We start from the raw sequence: 21715 nt of genomic DNA on the forward strand, positions 1-21715 counted from the left end.
TGGGTGACAGAAGAAATATTGAATTTAATTGACGAAAGTAGAAAATATAAAAATGCAGTAAATGAAGCAGGCAAAAAGGAATACAAACGTCTCAAAAATGAGATCGACAGGAAGTGCAATATGGCTAAGCAGGCGTGGCTAGAGGACAAGTGTAAGGATTTAGAGGCTTATCTCACTAGGGGTAAGATAGATACTGGCTACAGGAAAATTAAAGAGACCTTCGGAAAAAAGAGAACGACTTGTATGAATATCAAGAGCTCAGATGGGAATCCAGTTCTAAGCAAAGAAGGGAAAGCAGAGAGGTGTAAGGACTATATAGAGGGTCTACACAAGGGCGATGTACTTGAGGACCATATTATGGAAAGGGAAGAGGATGCAGATGAAGACGAAATGGGAGGTATGATTCTGCGTGAAGAGTTTGACAAAGCACTGAAAGACCTGAGTCGAAACAAAGCTCCGGGAGTAGACAACATTCCATTAGAACTACTGACAGCCTTGGGAGAGCCAGTCCTGACAAAACTATCATCTGGTGAGAAAAATGTATGAGACAGGCGAAATACCCTCAGACTTCAAGAAGAATATAATAATCCCAATCCCGAAGAAAGCAAGTGTTGACAGATGTAAAAATTACCGAAATATCAGTTTAATAAGTCACGGCTGCAAAATACTAACGCGAATTCTTTACAGACGAATGGAAAAACTGGTAGAGCCGACCTCGGGGAAGATCAGTCTGGATTCCGTAGAAATATGGGAACACAGGCAATACTGACCCTACGACTCATTTTAGAAGCTAGGTTAAGAAAAGGCAAACCTACGTTTCTAGCATTTGTAGACTTAGAGAAAGCTTTTGACAGCGTTGACTGGAATACTCTCTTTCAAATTCTCAAGGTGGCAGGGGTAAAATACAGGGAGCGAAAGGCTATTTACAATTTGTACAGAAACCAGATGGCAGTTATAAGAGTCGAAGGACACAAAAGGGAAGTAGTGGTTGGGAAGGGAGTGAGACAGGGTTGTAGCCTCTCCCCGATGTTGTTCGATCTGTATATTGAGCAAGCAGTAAAGGAAACAAAAGAAAAACTCGGAGTAGGTATTAAAATCCATGGAGAACAAACAAAAACTTTGAGGTTTGCCGATGAGATTGTAATTCTGTCAGAGACAGCAAAGTTCTTGGAAGAGCAGTTGAACGGAATAGACAGTGACTTGAAAGGAGGATATAAGATGAACATCAACAAAAGAAAAACGAGGATCATGGAATGTAGTCGAATTAAGTCAGGTGATGCTGCGGGAGTTAGATTAGGAAATGAGACACTTAAAGTAGTAAAGGAATTTTGCTATTTGGGGAGCAAAATAACTGATGGTGGTCGAAGTAGAGAGGATATAAAATGTAGACTGGCAATGGCAAGGAAAGCGTTTCTGAAGAAGAGAAATTTGTTAACATCGAGTATAGATTTAAGTGTCAGGAAGCCGCTTCTGAAAGTGTATGTATGGAGTGTAGCCATGTATGGAAGTGAAACATGGACGATAACTAGTTTGCACAAGAAGAGAATAGCTTTTGAAATGTGGTGTTACAGAAGAATGCTGAAGAGTAGATGGGTAGATCACTTAACTAATGAGGAGGTAATGAATAGGATTGGGGCGAAGAGGAGCTTGTGGTACAACTTGAAGAAGGGATCGGTTGGTAGGACATGTTCTGAGGCATCGAGGTATCACCAATTTGGTATTGGAGGGCAGAGTGGAGGGTAAAAATCGTAGAGGGAGACATGAATACACTAAGCAGATTCAGAGGGATGTAGGCTGCAGTACGTACTTGGAGATGAAGAAGCTTGCACAGGATAGAGTAGCTTGGAGAGGTGCATCAAACCAGTCTCAGGACTGAAGACCACAACAACAACACTATGGGACTTACCATCTGAGGTTATCAGTCCCCTAGACTTAGAACATCACACACATCCATGCCTGGGGCATTAGTAGCAGCACGGTTCCGGACTGAAGCGCCTAGAACCGCCCCGCCACAGTGGCCGACTGACAAATATTCCCGAAACATTCTCTTCTCAAGCCTGGACCCAACTGACGATTGTTGCAGTGTGTTTGCTGCCAGATGTTTCACGCCAATGGAGGACAAATCGCGTTTAACCTGGAAAGGACATCTGTCACCAATCAGTAGACGTCCAGTAGCGACACTGGCGTGCTGATTCCAGCTCTTATCTTCCTCTAAGAACCCGCACCCCCCCGCCCCACCCCAATAAAACCCTCGATAGAGCGTGCCTAACTTTATTGAGAATTTTAAAAATATACCTGTGGAGACAGTTGTTGTTGTTGTTGTGGTCTTCAGTCCCGAGGCTGGTTTGATGCAGCTCTCCATGCAACTCTATCCTGTGCAAGCTGCTTAGTGTATTCGTCTCTTGGTCTCCCTCTACGATTTTTACCCTCCACTCTGCCCTCCAATACTAAATTGGTGATCCCTCGATGCCTCAGAACATGTCCTACCAACCGATCCCTTCTTCTAGTCAAGTTGTGCCACAAACTCCTCTTCTCCTCAATTCTATTCAATACCTCCTCATTAGTTATGTGATCTATCCATCTAATCTTCAGCATTCTTCTGTAGCACCACATTTCGAAAGCTTCTATTCTCTTCTTGTCAAAACTATTTATCGTCCATGTTTCACTTCCGTACATGGCTACACTCCATACATATACTTTCAGAAACGACTTTCTGACACTTAAATCTATACTCGATGTTAACAAATTTCTCTTCTTCAGAAACGCTTTCCTTGCCATTGCCAGTCTACATTTTATATCCTCTCTACTTCGACCATCATCAGTTATTTTGCTCCCCAAATAGCAAAACACCTTTACTACTTTAAGTGTCTCATTTCCTAATCTAATTCCCTCAGAATCACCCGACTTAATTCGACTACATTCCATGATCCTCGTTTTGCTTTTGTTGATGTTCATCTTATATCCTCCTTTCAAGACACTGTCCATTCCGTTCAACTGCTCTTCCAAGTCCTTTGCTGTCTCTGATAGAATTACAATGTCATCGGCGAACCTCAAAGTTTTTATTTCTTCTCCATTGATTTTAATACCTACTCCGAATTTCTTTTGTTTCTCTTACTGCTTGCTCAATATACAGATTGAACAACATCGGGGAGAGGCTACAACCCTGTCTTACTCCCTTCCCAACCACTGCTTCCCTTTCATGTCCCTCGACTCTTATAACTGCCATCTGGTTTCTGTACAAATTGTAAATAGCCTTTCGCTCCCTGTATTTTACACCTGCCACCTTCAGAATTTGAAAGAGGATATTCCAGTCAACATTGTCAAAAGCTTTCTCCAAGTCTACAAATGCTAGAAACTTAGGTTTGCCTTTTCTTAATCTAGCTTCTAAAATAAGTCGTAGGGTCAGTATTCCCTCACGTGTTCCAATATTTCTACGGAATCCAAACTGATCTTCCCCGAGGTCGGCTTCTACCAGATTTTCCATTCGTCTGTAAAGAATTCGCGTTAGTATTTTACAGCCGTGACTTATTAAACTGATATTTCGGTTATTTTCACATCTGTCAACGCCTGCTTTCTTTGGAATTGGTATTATTATATTCTTCTTGAAGTCTGAGGGTATTTCGCCTGTCTCATACATTTTGCTCACCAGATGGTAGAGTTTTGTCAGGACTGGCTCTCCTAAGGCTGTTAGTAGTTCTGACGGAATGTTGTCTACTCCCGGGGCCTTGTTTCGACTTAGGTCTGTCAGTGCTCTATCAAACTCTTCACGCAGTATGATATCTCCCATGTCATCTTCATCTACATCCTCTTCCATTTCTATAACATTGCCCTCAAGTCCATCGCCGTTGTATAGACCCTCTATATACTCCTTCCACCTTTCTGCTTTCCCTGCATTGCTTAGAACTGGGTTTCCATCTGAGCTCTTGATATTCATACAAGTGGTTCTCCTTTCTCCAAAAGTCTCTTTAATTTTCCTGTATGCAGTATCTATCTTACCCCTCGTGAGATAAGCCTCTACATCGTTACATTTGTCCTCTAGCCATGCCTGTTTAGCCATATTGCACTTCCTGTCGATCTCATTTTTGAGACGTTTGTATTCCTTTTTTGCCTGCTTCATTTACTGCATTTTTATATTTCTACTTTCGTCAATTAAATTTTAATATTTCTTCTGTCACCCAAGGATTTATATTAGCCCTCGTCCTTTTACCTACTTGATCCTCTGCTGCCTTCACTACTTCATCCCTCAAAGCTACCCATTCTTCTTCTACTGTATTTCTTTCTCCCATTCTTGTCAATTGTTCCCTTTTGCTCTCCCTGAAACTCTGTACAACCTCTGGTTCTTTCAGTTTATCCAGGTCCCATCTCCTTAAATTCTCACCTTTTTGCAGCTTCTTCAGTTTTCATCTGCAGTTCATAACCAATAGATCGTGGTCAGAGTCCACATCTGGCCCTGGAAATGTCTTACAATTTAAAACCTGGTTCCTAAATCTCTGTCTTACCATTATATAATCTATCTGAAACCTTTTAGTATCTCCAGGGTTCTTCCATATATACAACCTTCTTTCATGATTCTTGAACCAAGTGTTAGCTATGATTATGTTGTGCCCTGTGCAAAATTCTACCAGGCGGCTTCCTCTTTCATTTCTTAGTCCCAATCCATATTCACCTACTACGTTTCCTTCTCTTCCTTTTCCTACTGTCGAATTCCAGTCACCCATGACTATTAAATTTTCGTCTCCCTTCACTATCTGAATAATTTATTTTATACCATCATACATTTCTTCAATTTCTTCGTCATCTGCAGAGCTAGTAGGCATATAGACTTGTACTGCTGTCGTAGGCGTGAGCTTCGTGTCTATCTTGGCCACAACAATGCGTTCCATGTGCTGTTTGAAGTAGCTTACCCGCATTCCTATTGCTTTATTCATTATTAAACCTACTCCTGCATTACCCCTATTTGATTTTGTATTTATAACCCTGTATTCACCTGACCAAAAGTCTTGTCCCTCCTGCCACCGAATTTCACTAATTCCCACTCTATCCAGCGTTAACCTATCCATTTCCCTTTTTAAATTTTCTAACCTACCTCCCCGATTAAGGGATCTGACATTCCACGCTCCGATCCGTAGAACGCCAGTTTTCTTTCTCCTGATAACGACGTCCTCTTAAGTAGTCCCCGCCCGGAGATCCGAATGGGGGACAGTTTTACCTCCGGAATATTTTACCCAAGAGGACGCCATCATCATTTATCCATACAGTAAAGCTGCATGCCCTCGGGAAAAAATTACGGCCGTAGTTTCCCCTTGCTTTTAGCCGTTCGCAGTACCAGCACAGCAAGGCCGTTATGGTTTGTGTTACAATCCAGATCAGTCAATCGTCCAGACTGTTGCCCCTGCAACTACTGAAAAGGCTGCTGCCCCTCTTCAGGAACGATAAGTTTGTCTGGCCTCTCAACAGATACCCCTATACCCCTCCGTTGTGGTTGCACCTACGGTACGGCTATCTGTGTCGCTGAAGCACGCAAGCCTCCCCACCAATGGCAAGGTCTATGGTTGATGGGGGGGGGGGGGGGGGTACAGACAGTACCCATGACGAAGTCCTATTGGCTTGCAGACACCCAAATTTCGGATGGCCTACTATAAGCCACAAGAGCAGCATTGTAGTCTGCCTCCAGGGGCTTGTGACTGTTTTCATGGTTTCTGTCGTGCTGTAGAAAGGGAAGTGGAAGGCACTGAGGATTTTGCCAAACTAGGGAATCTTAGAAGGGCCTTTTGCCATTTGATTCACTCATGAATCTACGTGCCACACGTTATCCACCCCTCCATCCCCCAACGATCACGGAGGAAGCGAAATAGGAAAGATGAAAAACCGTAAGTGCACTTTTCTGCCTCAGATCACGTTTAAATTTTGTCGAATGGCACAGAACGACCCCTAGTCGTTCCAGCTTGTGTACAAGAGCAAGCATTGTGGTCACACTGCGCCCAGAAGGGGCAGATCATCTTTAATGAGTATGCAGCCTCTAACCCTACCACAACAAAGGTCAAAATTTAATAATGATTGTTGTGTTGCTCACGCTGCTAAATACTGCATTTTCGGGCAGGTGTCATTAGAGCACAGTTAATAAAGTCATTTCATCTAATAATGAATATAGGCACTCATCTTTTCGTGTTTCCCACGCTGGTCTCGTTGTAAAATCATGGCTCAATCGTCGAAAATCTGGGTGGTGATGATTCCAAGCTCGGATGCAAAGAGGCCTAGGTTTTATTCTGCTGTATTCAAAAGTTTTGTAGATGCGCTTCACAAACCATTCTTGACGATTACACTTTTGCAGGATAATGGTGATGTAAAAAAAGTAATCAGCACTCCGAATTTAAGTTACACTTCCTTTTAACTGCTTTTATTGCAATATCACGTAACACACAAAACATCACTTCACGATACAAAACATACTTGAAAACCTCTTCCTCACTGTTAAAGTTCACATTTTATAAGCCGACTACGTTATGCGTCTTTCCAACATGACGTCCAAGACTTGCCTTTCTCTAGGTCCGACTCTCTAACTAACTAATAATCGCTTATGCGCCCAAAAATCAAGAGTTACATCAAAGATCATAGTGAGATAAGAAAAAATACACATAAGAATAATATCATTGCAATATAAAGATATCGATGAATCAAAGTACCTCTACATTAATGAAATCAAATCTGAATGTGGTCTCAGATATATGTTAGCTACTTCTACAGAAACAGAGTAGAATATTACTTGTATCGAGAGGTTCAGGTGAGGTACCGTAACGGTTACGTAATTCAAGGCCCATAAAGACATTAAGGGTTGAACGTCTAAGGATGTCAAAGGTTGTCAAGAACATATTTATGTTGCTCGTCACATTGGCAACTGTTGTTTTGTTCCCCGAAATGCGTGGAATTCAACACCCCAGGGAAAGGGGTGGCTTCATTCACGCCATTTATGCCATCCTCTGCAGCCTTTTCATGCTGATTCTGAATGGCGGTGTCTCGGAATGCTTTTCTCCGCCACCCATAAGAAAATCGCGTGATTTCAACCCTGCAACTCGCGCTCCTGACCTCCACTGCAAAGGCGTCAAAATGATGGGTGAAATGTGAGTAAGAGTGTTGTGGCGACATTCTCATCGTGTGATATGTCCGCAGTGGCATCGGACAGAATTGTGGTGAAATCTGGTGGGTGTATGACTTCATTACCCCACCTTACACATCACTTGAACTTGTGAGATGTGGCCTATTTTTCGCACGTGTCGACACGTTGTGCTGTTTGAAACGCCGTCGAGTTGGAGGGTGATATCACAGGGTGTTAATGCTTTCGTATCAGTACAGAGGAATCTTGTACATACTGTTGAGCTAAGGCGCAAACTTTTTTTTTTTTTTGTCATCAGTCTAGTGACTGGTTTGATGCGGCCCGCCACAAATTCCTTTCCTGTGCTAACCTCTTCATCTCAGAGCAGCACTTGCAACCTACGTCCTCAACTATTTGCTTGATGTATTCCAATCTCTGTATTCCTCTACAGTTTTTGCCCTCTACAGCTCCCTCTAGTACCATGGAAGCCATTCCCTCATGTCTTAGCAAATGTCCTATCATCCTGCCCCTTCTCCTTATCAGTGTTTTCCACATATTCCTTTTCTCTCCGATTCTGTGTAGAACCTCCTCATTCCTTACCTAATCAGTCCACTTAATTTTCAACATTCGTCTATAGCACCACATCTCAAATGCTTCGATTCTCTTCTGTTCCAGTTTTCCCACAGTCCATGTTTCACTACCATACGTACTCCAGACGTACATCCTCAGAAATTCCTTCCTCAAATTAAGGCCGGTATTTCATGTTAGTAGACTTCTCTTGGCCAGAAATGCCTTTTTTCCCATACCGAGTCTGCTTTTGATGTCCTCCTTGCTCCGCCCGTCATTGGTTATTTTACTGCCTAGGTAGCAGAATACCTTAACTTCATTGACTTCGTGACCATCAATCCTGATGTTAAGTTTCTCGCTGTTCTCATTTCTACTACTTCTCATTACCTTCGTCTTTCTCCGATTTACTCTCAAACCATACTGTGTACTCATTAGACTGTTCATTCCGTTCAGCAGATCATTTAATTCTTCTTCACTTTCACTCAGGATAGCAATGTCATCAGCGAATCGTATCATTGATATCCTTTCACCTTGTATTTTAATTCCACTCCTGAACCTTTCTTTTATTTTCATCATTGCTTCCTCGATGTACAGATTGAAGAGTAGGGGCGAAAGGCTACAGCCTTGTCTTACACCCTTCTTAATACGAGCACTTCGTTCTTGATCGTCCACTCTTATTATTCCCTCTTGGTTGTTGTACATATTGTATATGACCCGTCTCTCCCTATAGCTTACCCCTACTTTTTTCAGAATCTCGAACAGCTTGCACCATTTTATATTGTCGAACGCTTTTTCCAGGTCGACAAATCCTATGAAAGTGTCTTGATTTTTCTTTAGCCTTGCTTCCATTATTAGCCGTAACGTCAGAATTGCCTCTCTCGTCTATTTACTTTTCCTAAAGCCAAACTGATCGTAACCTGGCGCATTCTCAATTTTCTTTTCCATTCTTCTGTATATTATTCTTGTAAGCAGCTTCGATGCATGAGCTGTTAAGCTGATTGTGCGATAATTCTCGCACTTGTCAGCTCTTGCCGTCTTTGAAATTGTGTGGATGATGCTTTTCCGAAAGTCAGATGGTATGTCACCAGACTCATATATTCTACACACCAACGTGAATAGTCGTTTTGTTGCCACTTCCTCCAATGATTTTAGAAATTCTGATGGAATGTTATCTATCCCTTCTGCCTTATTTGACCGTAAGTCCTCCAAAGCTCTTTTAAATTCCGATTCTAATACTGGATCCCCTATCTCTTCTAAATCGACTCCTGTTTCTTCTTCTATCACATCAGACAAATCTTCGCCCTCATAGAGGCTTTCAATGTACTTTTTCCACCTATCTGCTCTCTCCTCTGCATTTAACAGTGGAATTCCCGTTGCACTCTTAATGTTACCACCGTTGCTTTTAATGTCACCAAAGGTTGTTTTGACTTTCCTGTATGCTGAGTCTGTCCTTCCGACAATCATATCTTTTTCGATGTCTTCACATTTTTCCTGCAGCCATTTCGTCTTAGCTTCCCTGCACTTCCTATTTATTTCATTCCTCAGCGACTTGTATTTCTGTATTCCTAATTTTCCCGGAACATGTTTGTACTTCCTCCTTTCATCAATCAACTGAAGTATTTCTTCTGTTACCCATGGTTTCTTCACAGCTACCTTCTTTGTACCTACGTTTTCCTTCCCAACTTCTGTGATGGCCCTTTTTAGAGATGTCCATTCCTCTTCAACTGTACTGCCTACTGCGCTATTCCTTATTGCTGTATCTATAGCTTTAGAGATCTTCAAACGTATCTCGTCATTCCTTAGTACTTCCGTATCCCACTTCTTTGCGTATTGATTCTTCCTGACTAATGTCTTGAACTTCAGCCTACTCTTCATCACTACTATATTGTGATCTGAGTCTATATCTGCTCCTGGGTACGCCTTACAATCCAGTATCTGATTTCGGAATCTCTGTCTGACCATGATGTAATCTAATTGAAATCTTCCCGTATCTCCTGGCCTTTTCCAAGTATACCTCCTCCTCTTGTGATTCTTGTACTGGGTATTCGCTATTACTAGCTGAAACTTGTTACAGAACTCAATTAGTCTTTCTCCTCTTTCATTCCTTGTTCCAAGCCCATATTCTCTTGTACCCTTTTTTTGTACTCGTTCCCCTACAACTGCATTCCAGTCGCCCATGACTATTAGATTTTCGTCCCCCTTTACATACTGCATTACCCTTTCAATATCCTCATACACTTTCTCTATCTGTTCATCTTCAGCTTGCGACGTCGGCATGTATACCTAACTATCGTTGTCGGTGTTGGTCTGCTGTCGATTCTGATTAGAACAACCCGGTCACTGAACTGTTCACAGTAACACACCCTCTGCCCTACCATCCTATTCATAACGAATCCTACACCTGTTATACAATTTTCTGCTGCTGTTGATGTTACCCGATACTCATCTGACCAGAAGTCCTTGTCTTCCTTCCACTTCACTTCACTGACCACTACTATATCTAGATTGAGCCTTTGCATTTCCCTTTTCGGATTTTCTAGTTTCCCTACCACGTTCAAGCTTCTGAAATTCCACGCCCCGACTCGTAGAACGTTATCCTTTCGTTGATTATTCAATCTTTTTCTCATGGTAACCTCCCCCTTGGCAGTCCCATCCCGGAGATCCGAATGGGGGACTATTCCGGAATCTTTTGCCAATGGAGAGATCATCATGACACTTCTTCAATTACAGGCCACATGTCCTGTGGATACACGTTACGTGTCTTTAATGCAGTGGTTTCCATTGCCTTCTGCATCCTCATGTCGTTGATCATTGCTGATTCTTCCGCCTTTAGGGGCAATTTCCCACCCCTGAACCTCTATCCGCTCCTCCGCCCTCTTTGACAAGACCGTTGGCAGAATGAGGCTTACTTCTTATGCCGGAAGTCTTCGGCCGCCAATGCTGATTATTTATCAAAATTTATGCAGTGGCGGGGATCAAACACGGGACCAAAGACGTTTTTGATTATGAATCAAAGACGCTACCCCTAGACCACAACAGAACTGTGTTGTTTCGAAGGAGTGATGCTTTCATTCTGTTGTGCAGTGCACATTACTCATTTTCATATGGGCCCGACATCTGATGCGATCATATGCTGTGGCGCCCTGGAAATATTATATGAACGGAGTTGGGGCGGCTGCACAGGGCGCTCGTCAAAGCCGCGGCCCGGCAGCAACCACGTGGTGCCGAACTTTAGCTGAGCATGAAGGGAGCCCCAGCACGTGGTCCATCGAGCACATGGCTGTGAATTCCTTGGTGACGCTGTGCACTGGGAGGGCCAAAGATGGCGGACTTTTTGAAACCTTAATGGCAGACATTTCACAGTTCATATAGAAATTAATAGTAGCCAGATGAATCATGATACATCAAAAAGAAACATGTACATTATTATTATTTGTACAACGTATCTGATGGAGTAATCAGATTTTCAATACCTTTATTAGTTTAAAGTTTAGTATAAGACGGTACATTATACAATTAACACTCAGCAATGAATTTCCAAATTATAAACGCTTCATTCGATTTTCTCGATCGCCCTGTCTTTAGAAATTTATTAGTGTAAACCTAAATTGGTGTGAATTACAGGCATCTAACTTGAATAGTACATTCATGAAGAAATCGGTTAAATATTTACTGTGTCTTAGAAAGCACAGGGACATTAGACAACTGGCCTACCTTTTGTTCTGTTCCTTTGATATATGGTTCTTTAATTTGTTTATGTATCTAATAATGTGTGTTAAAGCGTGTTTATGGTCCAGCCACAGGAATATTTATTTAATTTCAAGTTATTTAAATGTAAATCCAGTATTTCGAATGTGTTTCATTATGTTTGTGTGGGTGCGTTGGCTTGAAGACATGTCGCGAGTGCTCTAGCCAATCAAAGAGCTCGTGCATGGGGAGACTGGATGGAAGCGAGTTTGGGATAGTGCGGTGCGAGGGGAGTAACCCACAGGACAGGGGAGGTGCTGGACGCGACGGTCTTGACAAAGGATTTGGAGCGTGGAGCGGTTTGCGCGTGGTCGCGAGAGATAGAAATACTTCGGGGTGCTGACTTGTGAACTTGTGAGATTTCCTAGGTTTCTACACTGAATACGTTGTATGCGTGTAGAAGTGAATATCCCGAGAGCTATGTTGATGTTCACAACTAATTACGTGAAGTAGGAATCTATTGTTTCCCAGTAATTCAACTCGTATTTTATTTAATTGCTGGACCATCGATGCCAATAAGTGTTTTGCAGAAATATACCGCGTTCACTTCTACTGTCGTACTCATCATTTAAAGTCGTTAAGAAAATACCTGCAGATTTTATTTAATTGCAGTCTTTCATTTATAAACGTCTTTGTTGCGTTCTAAATTCGCAGTTGCCGAATGATAGGAACCTTCGACCATTCGATTCATCTGTATATTCATATTGTATACTGTATACTCAGCAGTACTTGGCCTGTAATGTGGCAACTACGCACCCCAGCCCCTAGACAACGAAACCAGCCAAAACTTTAATGTGAGTCACAGGGTATGTAGCTGAGGGCCACACCCTATCATCTCATTTCATATTGTTTGAAAGCCCAAAATGTGATGCCACCGGGACTGAACACGGTTCCCATGGCTCACGTAGCCGGTACATTGGTCAAAAGTCACTACATTTCCGACGTGTGATGCCTGGAGACTGTGCCTTGATGTCGAAGCCTCTGGAACGTAATCTTCCAACAAGATGGTGCCTGTACTTTCCTGATCTACTTCGATACAGATGATTTAGACTATTCACGTTCTCCAGATCCGTCACCCACTGAAAACATGTGGCCGTGCACTGCTGTGAGGCTCGCACTCCAGCACTTGGAATCACTACGCTTTTGGACCTTGGCACAGAGGTGAATCACCATGGAATGATATACTCGTATCCATCATCAAAGATCACTTCGACTTCACGCCCAGCCCATTGCATTATTCTGAACTTGTAACCGACTTAAACACCTAATTACACGCCCAGCTACAGATTAAAGTATATCCTGAACCACGTTGAATCCCAGTATTTTTTACAGAAACAAACGTTTCCATGAGAGAATGAAATGATACATCAGAGATGATAACTACAGGACGGAATGGGAATTAACCACACATATTTGAATCCAAAGTCTGGCAATCGACCACTTAGCCACCGAGCTTAATGAAAAATACATAGCGTTCGTCACATGAATCTGGAGAATTTCAGTGGGAGAAGACAATAGACATGTCGTTACTGTACAATGAGTGGGGTGACGAACCTAATGCCGAACCTTGGGGAAATCCTGATACAAATCGCGCCAGTAATAATATCATCTATGCCAAAGCTTCTGGTGGGGGAATCCAAATTCCTTCGTTCACTATGCCGTTGTTACACAGCATAATTGTTCAAAAAGATCAATAGAGCAATTGCTTCCGCTTTCAGTTTTATGCTAAATTAAGCTTTCTTTCTTTTCAGCTTTTGGGCGACCTGATGTTCACATACCATGGTGTGCGGGTGGCCAAACTACACAGCTCCAAGTCGACAGCCCCAGCCCACTTCTTCGTCTTCCACTACGTGAATGAGAAAGTTCCTGATGGACCGATGGCATCTTTGGTGCGAAAGACCAGGGAGCTGTTTAATGGTACTGTATCTCTAGTGATATTCGGTAGCTTCATTGTTCTCTAGGTAACGTTTACTTTAAAGTTTGGAGGCGTTGTTCTAGTATGTTCCTGCGGTATTGATCTCAAGGCTACCGCTCTCCGAGACTCTGTTGTCTGTGCAGAGTTCTTCATAGCTGCTGGAGCCTATATCGATTTCTACCTCCTTACTCTAATCAAACGTTGAGCCCCCTCCGCAATTTTTATCTCATACAATTCTCTCCATTACCAAGTTGACGATTCCATGACGCCCCATGATGTATCCTATCAACAGTTCCCTTTTTTGAGACAACTTGACCTATAAATTGTATTCTCCCCAACTCGACTCAGTACTTCTTCATCGATAATCGGATCTACATATCCAATTTTCAGCATACTCCTCTAGCACCACATTTCGACAGCTTGTATTCTAGTCTGAACTTTTATCCTTAACGTTTGTATCTACGTAACTCATAATAATTCCGTATTATTTAATTTAACATGTTTAAAAATCTCTTTTCTTCAGAAGTAAGCTGAGATGACAGAAGTCATGGTACAACTACAAGGGTCACTCCAAAAGAAATGCACACTATTTTTGTAAAAATACAGTTTTCATTCTGCATGTGTGAAAGTTTTACAGTGTGTAGATACATCCTTCCCGCTTGATTTCAAACTTAGTTCAACCTGTTCCCGTGAGTGGCGCCGTCACAGCATGTCTTCAAGATGGCTGCTACACTTGACGTTCGTCAGAAGCTACGTGCTGTCATAGAATTCCTGTGCTGTGAATACGAGACAGTGGAAAACATCCACAAGAGGTCGAAAAAGGTGTATGGAGATGCTGCTGTCGATCGCAGTACAGTTAGTCGGTGGACAAGCAGGTTATGTGATGAAAGCGGGCACGGCAATATTGAGGACTGTCCTCACAGCGGCAGGCCTCGTACTGCACACACTCCAGACAACGTGCAGAGAGTTAACGAATTGGTGACTGCTGACAGACGCATCACAGTGAACGAATTGTCATGCTACGTTGGGGTAGGGGAAGGAAGTGTTTGCAGAATACTGAATGTGTTGGCGTTAGAAAAGGTTTGTGCCAGGTGGGTTCCCAGGATGTTGACAGTGGCTCGCAAAGAAACAAGAAAACGGTATGCAGCGAACTTTTGGAACAGTACGACAATGGTGGAGATGAATTTCTTGGAAGAACTGTGACAGGTGATGAAACATGGCTCCATCATTTTTCACCAGAGACGAAGAGGCAATCAATGGAGTGGCATCATGCAAATTCACCCAAGAAAAAAAAAATTCAAAACCACACCTTCTGCTGGAAAAGTTATGGCTACGGTGTTTTTAGATTCCGAAGGACTCTTGCAAAGTTGGTGATTCAGATTTTATGAGAAAATCCTTCCGCAACGTAAAATGCCTTTGTTTTAATGACTCGCACCATAATTCACGCATCATACCCGTATCGCTCTCTCCCTTATTTCGCGATAATACAGAATGAACTGCCCTTCTTCCAACTGTTTTGATGTCCTCCTTCAGCCCCATCAGATGGGAATCCGAAACCAAACAGCAATACTTCAGAAAGAGTAGACAAGCGTAGTGTAGGCAGTCTCTTTGGTAGACCCGTTGCCTTTTCTATGTGTTCAGCCAATAAATCGCAGTCTTCGGTTTGTTTTCCTCTCAACATTATCTATGTGATCGTTCAAATTAAAGTTATTCGTAATTTTAACGCTTAAGTTGCATTTACAGCCCTTAGATTTGTGTGTTTTATCTCATGACTTCACACTTTTCATTATTTACAGCCAAATGCCACTTCTCATCTTTCTTCTTTAAATCGTTTTGTAATTTTTTTGACCATCTGATGACTTTATAAGACTATATATGACACCAATTTAAGAGAGCTGCTCAGATTGTCTCCTAAATCGTTTATGTAGTTTAGGAACCACAGAGGGTATATAACACTTCCCCGGGGGAACGCCAGATATTACTTCTCTTATACCTGAAGACTTTCGATCAATTACTACGAACTGTGACCTTTCTGACAGGGAACCACGAATCCAGTCGTACAATTGAGACGATACTCCACAGCACGCAATTTGATCAGAAGTTAAAACTCTTCAGGAAATCTAGAAATATGGAATCAATTTGACATACCTTGTCGATAGCATTCATTACTTCGTGAGAATAAGCAGCTAGTTACGTTTCATAAGAACGATATTTTCTGAATCCGTGTTGGCTCTCTGACAATAAACCGTTTCTTCCGAGGGAACCCATAACGATCGAACACAGTATATACTCCAAAATCCTACTATAAATAGTTTCGTGTTTCATTATTAATCTAAATTAATTTGATATTCTTATTTCATTACTTGATTATTAATTAGATTATGGAGGAGTTTTGGAAAAAGTGTCCCGTAACACTAGGTGCGTGACCACATTGTACCTTGCACTTGTTTTCGCATTTGGAAGAAACCTTACTTTTCTGGAGTAGTTTTTGTAATTTTGAAGTAGAAAAGTGAATGCTATTATCTAACATTGGAGTAAGGTCATACATTTAACTTCTACTACAGGGCTAGCTAGAGGCAAAAATCTGTAGAGTATACCAACATACAACACACTCCCCTACAAGTGATTAGTGTTAGCATTAATGAAAACATTATTTTGTAGTCCTTGTTATAAAACTATACTTACTAAGTAGGTTTTCTTTTTTGTTACAAGTTTTTATTTAAAAAGTATTCCATGCATAGAAATATTTATTCAGGAAAACGATTGTAGGTTATATTTATGACTTACTTTGTTACTGTCAAACATTTAATGCTATTGGGCAATTAATCAAAAATTTTTGTTACTACATATTGAACTGCTTCCTGACCTACTGACAACTTTAATAATGGATAGTAAAAGTCAACTTCTCCTCTAGTGTTGTAGGAAAGGACGTAACTATTCTTCTCAAATTGTGGTGGATTAGGTATGACAACTATCATTAGGGAACACATGTATTGTCAAGGTGCAGTTAAAATGCTTGCTCCTTGAAGACTTGCATACATATTAACTGCAAGTGAGCACCACACATCATTCTTACTATTCATTTTTGTGGAATCAATACTTGCTTTCCAATTTGGAGCATTCTGCCCTCTTTACCGACTTCTGTTCACGTGCTGCACAAATTTTTAATTTGTCCCTATTTGTTGAGCAGAATTTACCCAAGTGTGACTCTTCAAAAATATTGGAGAGTCTAGTGTCATAGACCGCTTAATATCCAATTCTTTGAAAAAAAAAAAGCACGTCTTTAACCATCTCTTCTGTTAGTTTGTGTCGAATGGGATATATTGTAGCAGTATACCGTCTGCAGCAAGCATCAGTTCTGCTTGCTGAATGTTAAGTAGAATGTCATTCATTTATATATGAGGAATAGAAAAGGAAGTAAAATTGAATTTGTGGGACTCGCTTCATGATTTCTCTGCAATTACTAAAATTTTCTCTCCTTTCTAATAGTTTGAATTATACAGCACACTATTTTCCATTCTGTTTGTTAAGTATGATCCAAACTTGTTATATGTTAAGTTTTCAATTCCATAAAACATGCTCTAAGCAAACAGATGTGTTGGAAAGATAAAAGAAAGTACTAACGGGTGATAGTGCATTATTTAAGGCTTATGGTTTCAGCTTACTGTGGAAACTGATTGAACCGTGGATTTATTTTCACAGAATATTCTTAAGAATTTATTTTATTTACTAGCGATTCACCAAGAACATTAACACATTTAATCACACTATGTAAGCCTGGAAGTAGTTGCCAGGGAGTAACTGATGAAATCATAAGCAAATTCTTTTTCAACAAATTGTAATTTATTTTCAATGGCGCCCAAAGCTTTTCTTTAAAAGAAACAGATTTAAAATTATAATCAGAAAGCACCTCTATATAACAAGTTACAATTTATTCAGAAGCAGAAAGAAACAAATTTTTGACTGTATGAGCTTTCGGGCTGAGAACCTTGCCGCTCCCTTTTGACACGGCCATAGTTACAACCGCTCACAACAACCTCTGAAATGCTACACTGGTGCAAATCTGCAACATACCAGATTACTTTAAACTAAAAGTTTTCACAATTCACACAAACTATGCACCCCGTAGGAGGGATGGAAATGGTACAAAACACTAACATTAAAATATTAACTTTGCCACCGAAGGTACAACTTGATTTTAACTTCTAAGAAAATTCTTACGGTGAAAGGGTGGCAACTTTATATACTAAAATGAATGTTTCAATAAAAGCCCATGAATTGCAATCTTATATAAAATCGTACAAGGTTGGCCAAACAAGTTAACTTGCTCTACAGTACACAGATACCGCCTCTCAAGATGATAGACACGATCAAAACATATTTCAGGAATTAGGCCGTTACACTCCAAGAAGTAAATTCGTTAACACACCAAATCCGACAAACATGACAGAGGCAGCTCCGAACGACAGACAGACACTAATCGCCTAACAAAAGCGGACGAGAGACAGACGAGCAAGCTGGGGACGAGAGACTGACCTAGTAGAATTTAACAAGAGTAAATTACACAACACATCACCAATCACTTAACTGCGATTTCTCGAGAAGACCTGGCGCAGCACCCCCAAATCACTATCCCGAAGCGTCCGCTGCCAGCCGCTTCAACGGACGCAGGAAGGCGCGCCAATCTCCCATCTTTCCTGGTGCGCACCAACCGACCAACTGCCCGCTGCTCCGTCCGCGCCTGCTGCTCCGTCGCGACTGCACGGCTGGTGCGTCTCCCACTCACTTCCAGACACACGACGGCGGAAATACTGGCTCGGACCCAACCGTGCAGAGGAAACACGCCCACTGGCAGAACTACATCCCTGGACCAGGAAAGGACCGAGCCAAGCTCCACAAGATGGCAACTGAAGGGGCCCAGAAGCGCTCGGAGTACCAGTTACAACACGGCGTCGCAGCTCGCACCGGCCAGACTGGTGTCGTGGGTTGACTCCTGTTGCTCTCGTGTCGACCGCGAAGTCACTACCCCTCGCTACACGCCGCGGCCCACTGGACTCCCGTGGAGACCTCACATGCGCCGACGCTCAAGACGGACAAGTCATCTTGCTACCGACCAACCGATCGATCCAACCGCCAATGACCATTGCCTGAGCAAACTCGAGCACACTGGCGGCCTAACGCGCTGACTCGGATGCAGGAACTAAGCCCCGACTGGGTGACCACTCGCTGAGTTCTCTTACTGGCGGAATGGAAAGATTGTCATTTTGCCGGCTCTAAAGGTTGATCCGAACGACAGACATATTAGCACTCCGACCGACAGACAAACACTAATTGCCTAACAAATGCTGAGACAGACTAGCAAGCTAGGGACGAGAGACTGACCAACTGGCGAGCTCATAGCGCCCCTTAAAAGCACGTGAACAGGCAACCTTTCCTCTTTCCCACCAGAGGGAGACACCAAAGCTGCGATTGCCACACCGGCGCCACCGCCAGAAACGGAAGGCGACGGCTTCACACTACGCGCTGCGGCGCGCTCTTCAAAACAGCAATTTTTTACCACGGCTCACTGATAAGCGACAGTTTTCTGTGTCGATAACAGTTCTGCGTTGTAAGAGCTACACACAAGGACATCTGGTGTCGTTTCTCACAGTGGTTTCTGCAATTCTAATATTCACATAATCAATATGTCAAACATCAGTTATACTAAACGAACAGCGTCTTGAAAATTAGTTTTCAGATTAACATAGCTAAAAGTAAAGCAAGGATCTGGAATGTAGTCGAACCAAGTCTGGATATGAAGGGAGAAATATGTCGATTACAAAACGAAGCACTGCACGTAGTATAAGAGTTTCGCCATTTGGGTTACAAAACAACTGACGACGGCTGATGTGGATGTAAAGGGCGAAGTGGCAATAGCAAACAAAACATTTCTACGATAAAAGGGAAGTAGGCAGATTGGGCATTAGCGTGCCGGTGACAATGAGGTCAACAGATACAGAGCATGGTCTGGGGAAGGATAGCGAGGGAAATCGGCCGTGATCTTTCAAGGCTGCCAAGTCGACAATGGCCTTGAAAATGATTTGGGAATTTCACGGACAAGTTAACTACTCACGACCGAGCGGGGTTTTGAACTGGTGCACAGTGGCTCATTTTCTACAAAAGGCAGAAAAAAGTCAGTAAATCTAAGGTCTTAATTTCATAAGTAATACCCCGTAATCTGGAAAAGATGGTACCACAGCCTAACATTTTTCAACGATATTGATTTTACCCTTCAAGAAAAAGGGCGAGACCTGTTACGCAGCTGAAAGAAGCGCTTGCCATGAGTTTGTAGCGTAAATTTGAGCGCTGTTGAAAATCATAATTGTTTTTGTTCACAGTGAATTTTTTCAGTACTATTTAATGTCAAGTGTTATTTTACGATGCCAACGGCCTCGCCGCAATGGTAACACTGGTTCCCATCAGATCCCCGAAGTTAAGCGCTGTTGGATGGGTGACCTTCCGGTCTGGCGAGTGCTGTTGGCAAGCGAGGTGCATTCAGCCCTTGTGATGCAAACTGAGGAGCTATTTGACTGAGAAGTAGCGGGTCCGGTCTCGGAAACTGACATACGGCCGGGAGAGCGGTGTCCTGACCACGTGCCCCTCCATATCCGCATCCAGTGACGCCTGTGTTATGGGGATGAAACGGCGGCCGGTCGGTACCGTTGGGCCTCTACGACCTGTTCGGGAGGAGTTTAGTTTTAGTTAAAGTTATTTTATGATGTATTGCATACGTTATTGAATAGAAAATACTTTGTATGGTTCAAAACAGTGATGTCAAAATTGTTTTTGATTGTTGTTATGCATTAATACTTTGGAAACTCACAATTTTAAACATAGCTGACGACTGCAACAATAAGTAAATTTTCCATACTTTTATAAAGTACACAGCCAACCGGTTGGATAAATTTATAGAAAAAAATCTTGCCCAGGTTTCAAACCACTATAGATATCTTCTTCAAAGGGAAGTCACATATATTACATGACGTTAAAATTGTAAACATACGCTGATGAGCCAAAACATTATAACCACCTGCTTAATAACTTGTATGTCAGTCTTTGGAACGAAATACGTCACTGATTCTGCGTATCAGGGATCCGACAGTTTGTTGGTAGGTTTGTAAAGGTAAGTGGCATTAGACATCTACGCACAGGTCACGTAATTCGCGCCGCTCCTAGTGACCGCATGGTTAGAGGCGCCATGTCACGGGTTGCGCGGCCCCTCCCGTCGGAGGTTCGAGTCCTCTCTCGGGCATGGGAGTGTGTGTTGTTCTTAGCATAAGTGTGTTTAAGTAGTATGTAAGTGTAGGGACCGATGACCTCAGTAATTTGGTCCCTTAGGAATTCACACACATTTGAACATTTGAACGTAATTCCGGTAAATAAAGGGGCGGCTGATTTGCGTACGCAGTGATGGCGCCCGATAACGACCCAGATGCCTTGCATAGGATTTACATCAGGCGAATCTGGTCGTCGAGACGGCAACTTTACTTTCTTATAATGTTAAGAAATGACTTACAATAAAATTCAAATGAAACTCTATATTCAAAAGAAATGGTTTAAACATCAGCTGAATGTTCACATTAGTATTTGCATAACACGCCTTTAAGAAATAACTTTACACAAGGCAAATCTCGTATTCCTATCGTAGCAATCCACATAACATCCCACTACCTGAGCTTCGTTACTATCTCAGTAAGACAAAACAATGCTACACGCTTGCGTGCTTACTGCAGTCTCTCAACATTCCAGAAAAACTCACAAATAATGTCATTAGCTTCTCTCTCCATAGCTGCATCTAAAATATTCCATTTTTCTCTTACCACACTTGGAAAAATAATTTCCTGACAATTCTTCAAAATACTGCTCAACTCAGAATGCATGTAAAATTGCTAGAGCTCTGAGGCAGAGGCGGTGTAGTAACACAAAGATATCGTAGCAACAGTCAAAGATTATTCAGCTACATGGTTTTGCTCTGTAAGAGCTACACTTATCGATATTTAGATAAGAAACAGAATTTACAGTGTCACTGAAAGAATCTCCATACCTCACAATGACACTGATGATATCAGTGATAAAGATGATATTTTTATCCGTAAATTGATAGTAGAAGAGGGAGAAGGGAAAGGAGGGGGACGATTGATATCACCTGCATCGGCACTTCACGCAGAATCAGCGGCGACGAGTGAAAATGTTCGGTTCTGTACTTTTGGACACGTTTCGAAAGAACAGGCACCACACATATAAAGACGATATTATCATTAGGTTGAATGACCTACATCACAAGTCAAAAACGTAAACAAAGCTTGGCAGATCCAGTGCACTAGTAGACGTAGAACTACCATCCATACCCAGTTTTC

General features: G+C 42.1%; 1 protein-coding gene across 2 annotated transcripts in view; it reads left to right on the top strand.

Moving 5' to 3' along the window:
• The window catches only part of LOC126425164 (esterase FE4-like), a 346217-nt gene that overhangs the window by 90378 nt on the left and 234124 nt on the right, over positions 1–21715 (top strand). For both annotated transcript variants that reach the window (XM_050088116.1, XM_050088115.1), the window contains exon 8: positions 13156–13321. In XM_050088116.1, coding sequence (XP_049944073.1) covers positions 13156–13321 — 166 coding nt within the window. The remainder of the gene's footprint in view (positions 1–13155; positions 13322–21715) is intronic.

This window comes from Schistocerca serialis, chromosome 10, assembly GCF_023864345.2.
Source record: "Schistocerca serialis cubense isolate TAMUIC-IGC-003099 chromosome 10, iqSchSeri2.2, whole genome shotgun sequence".
Taxonomy (NCBI): Eukaryota; Metazoa; Arthropoda; class Insecta; order Orthoptera; family Acrididae; genus Schistocerca; species Schistocerca serialis.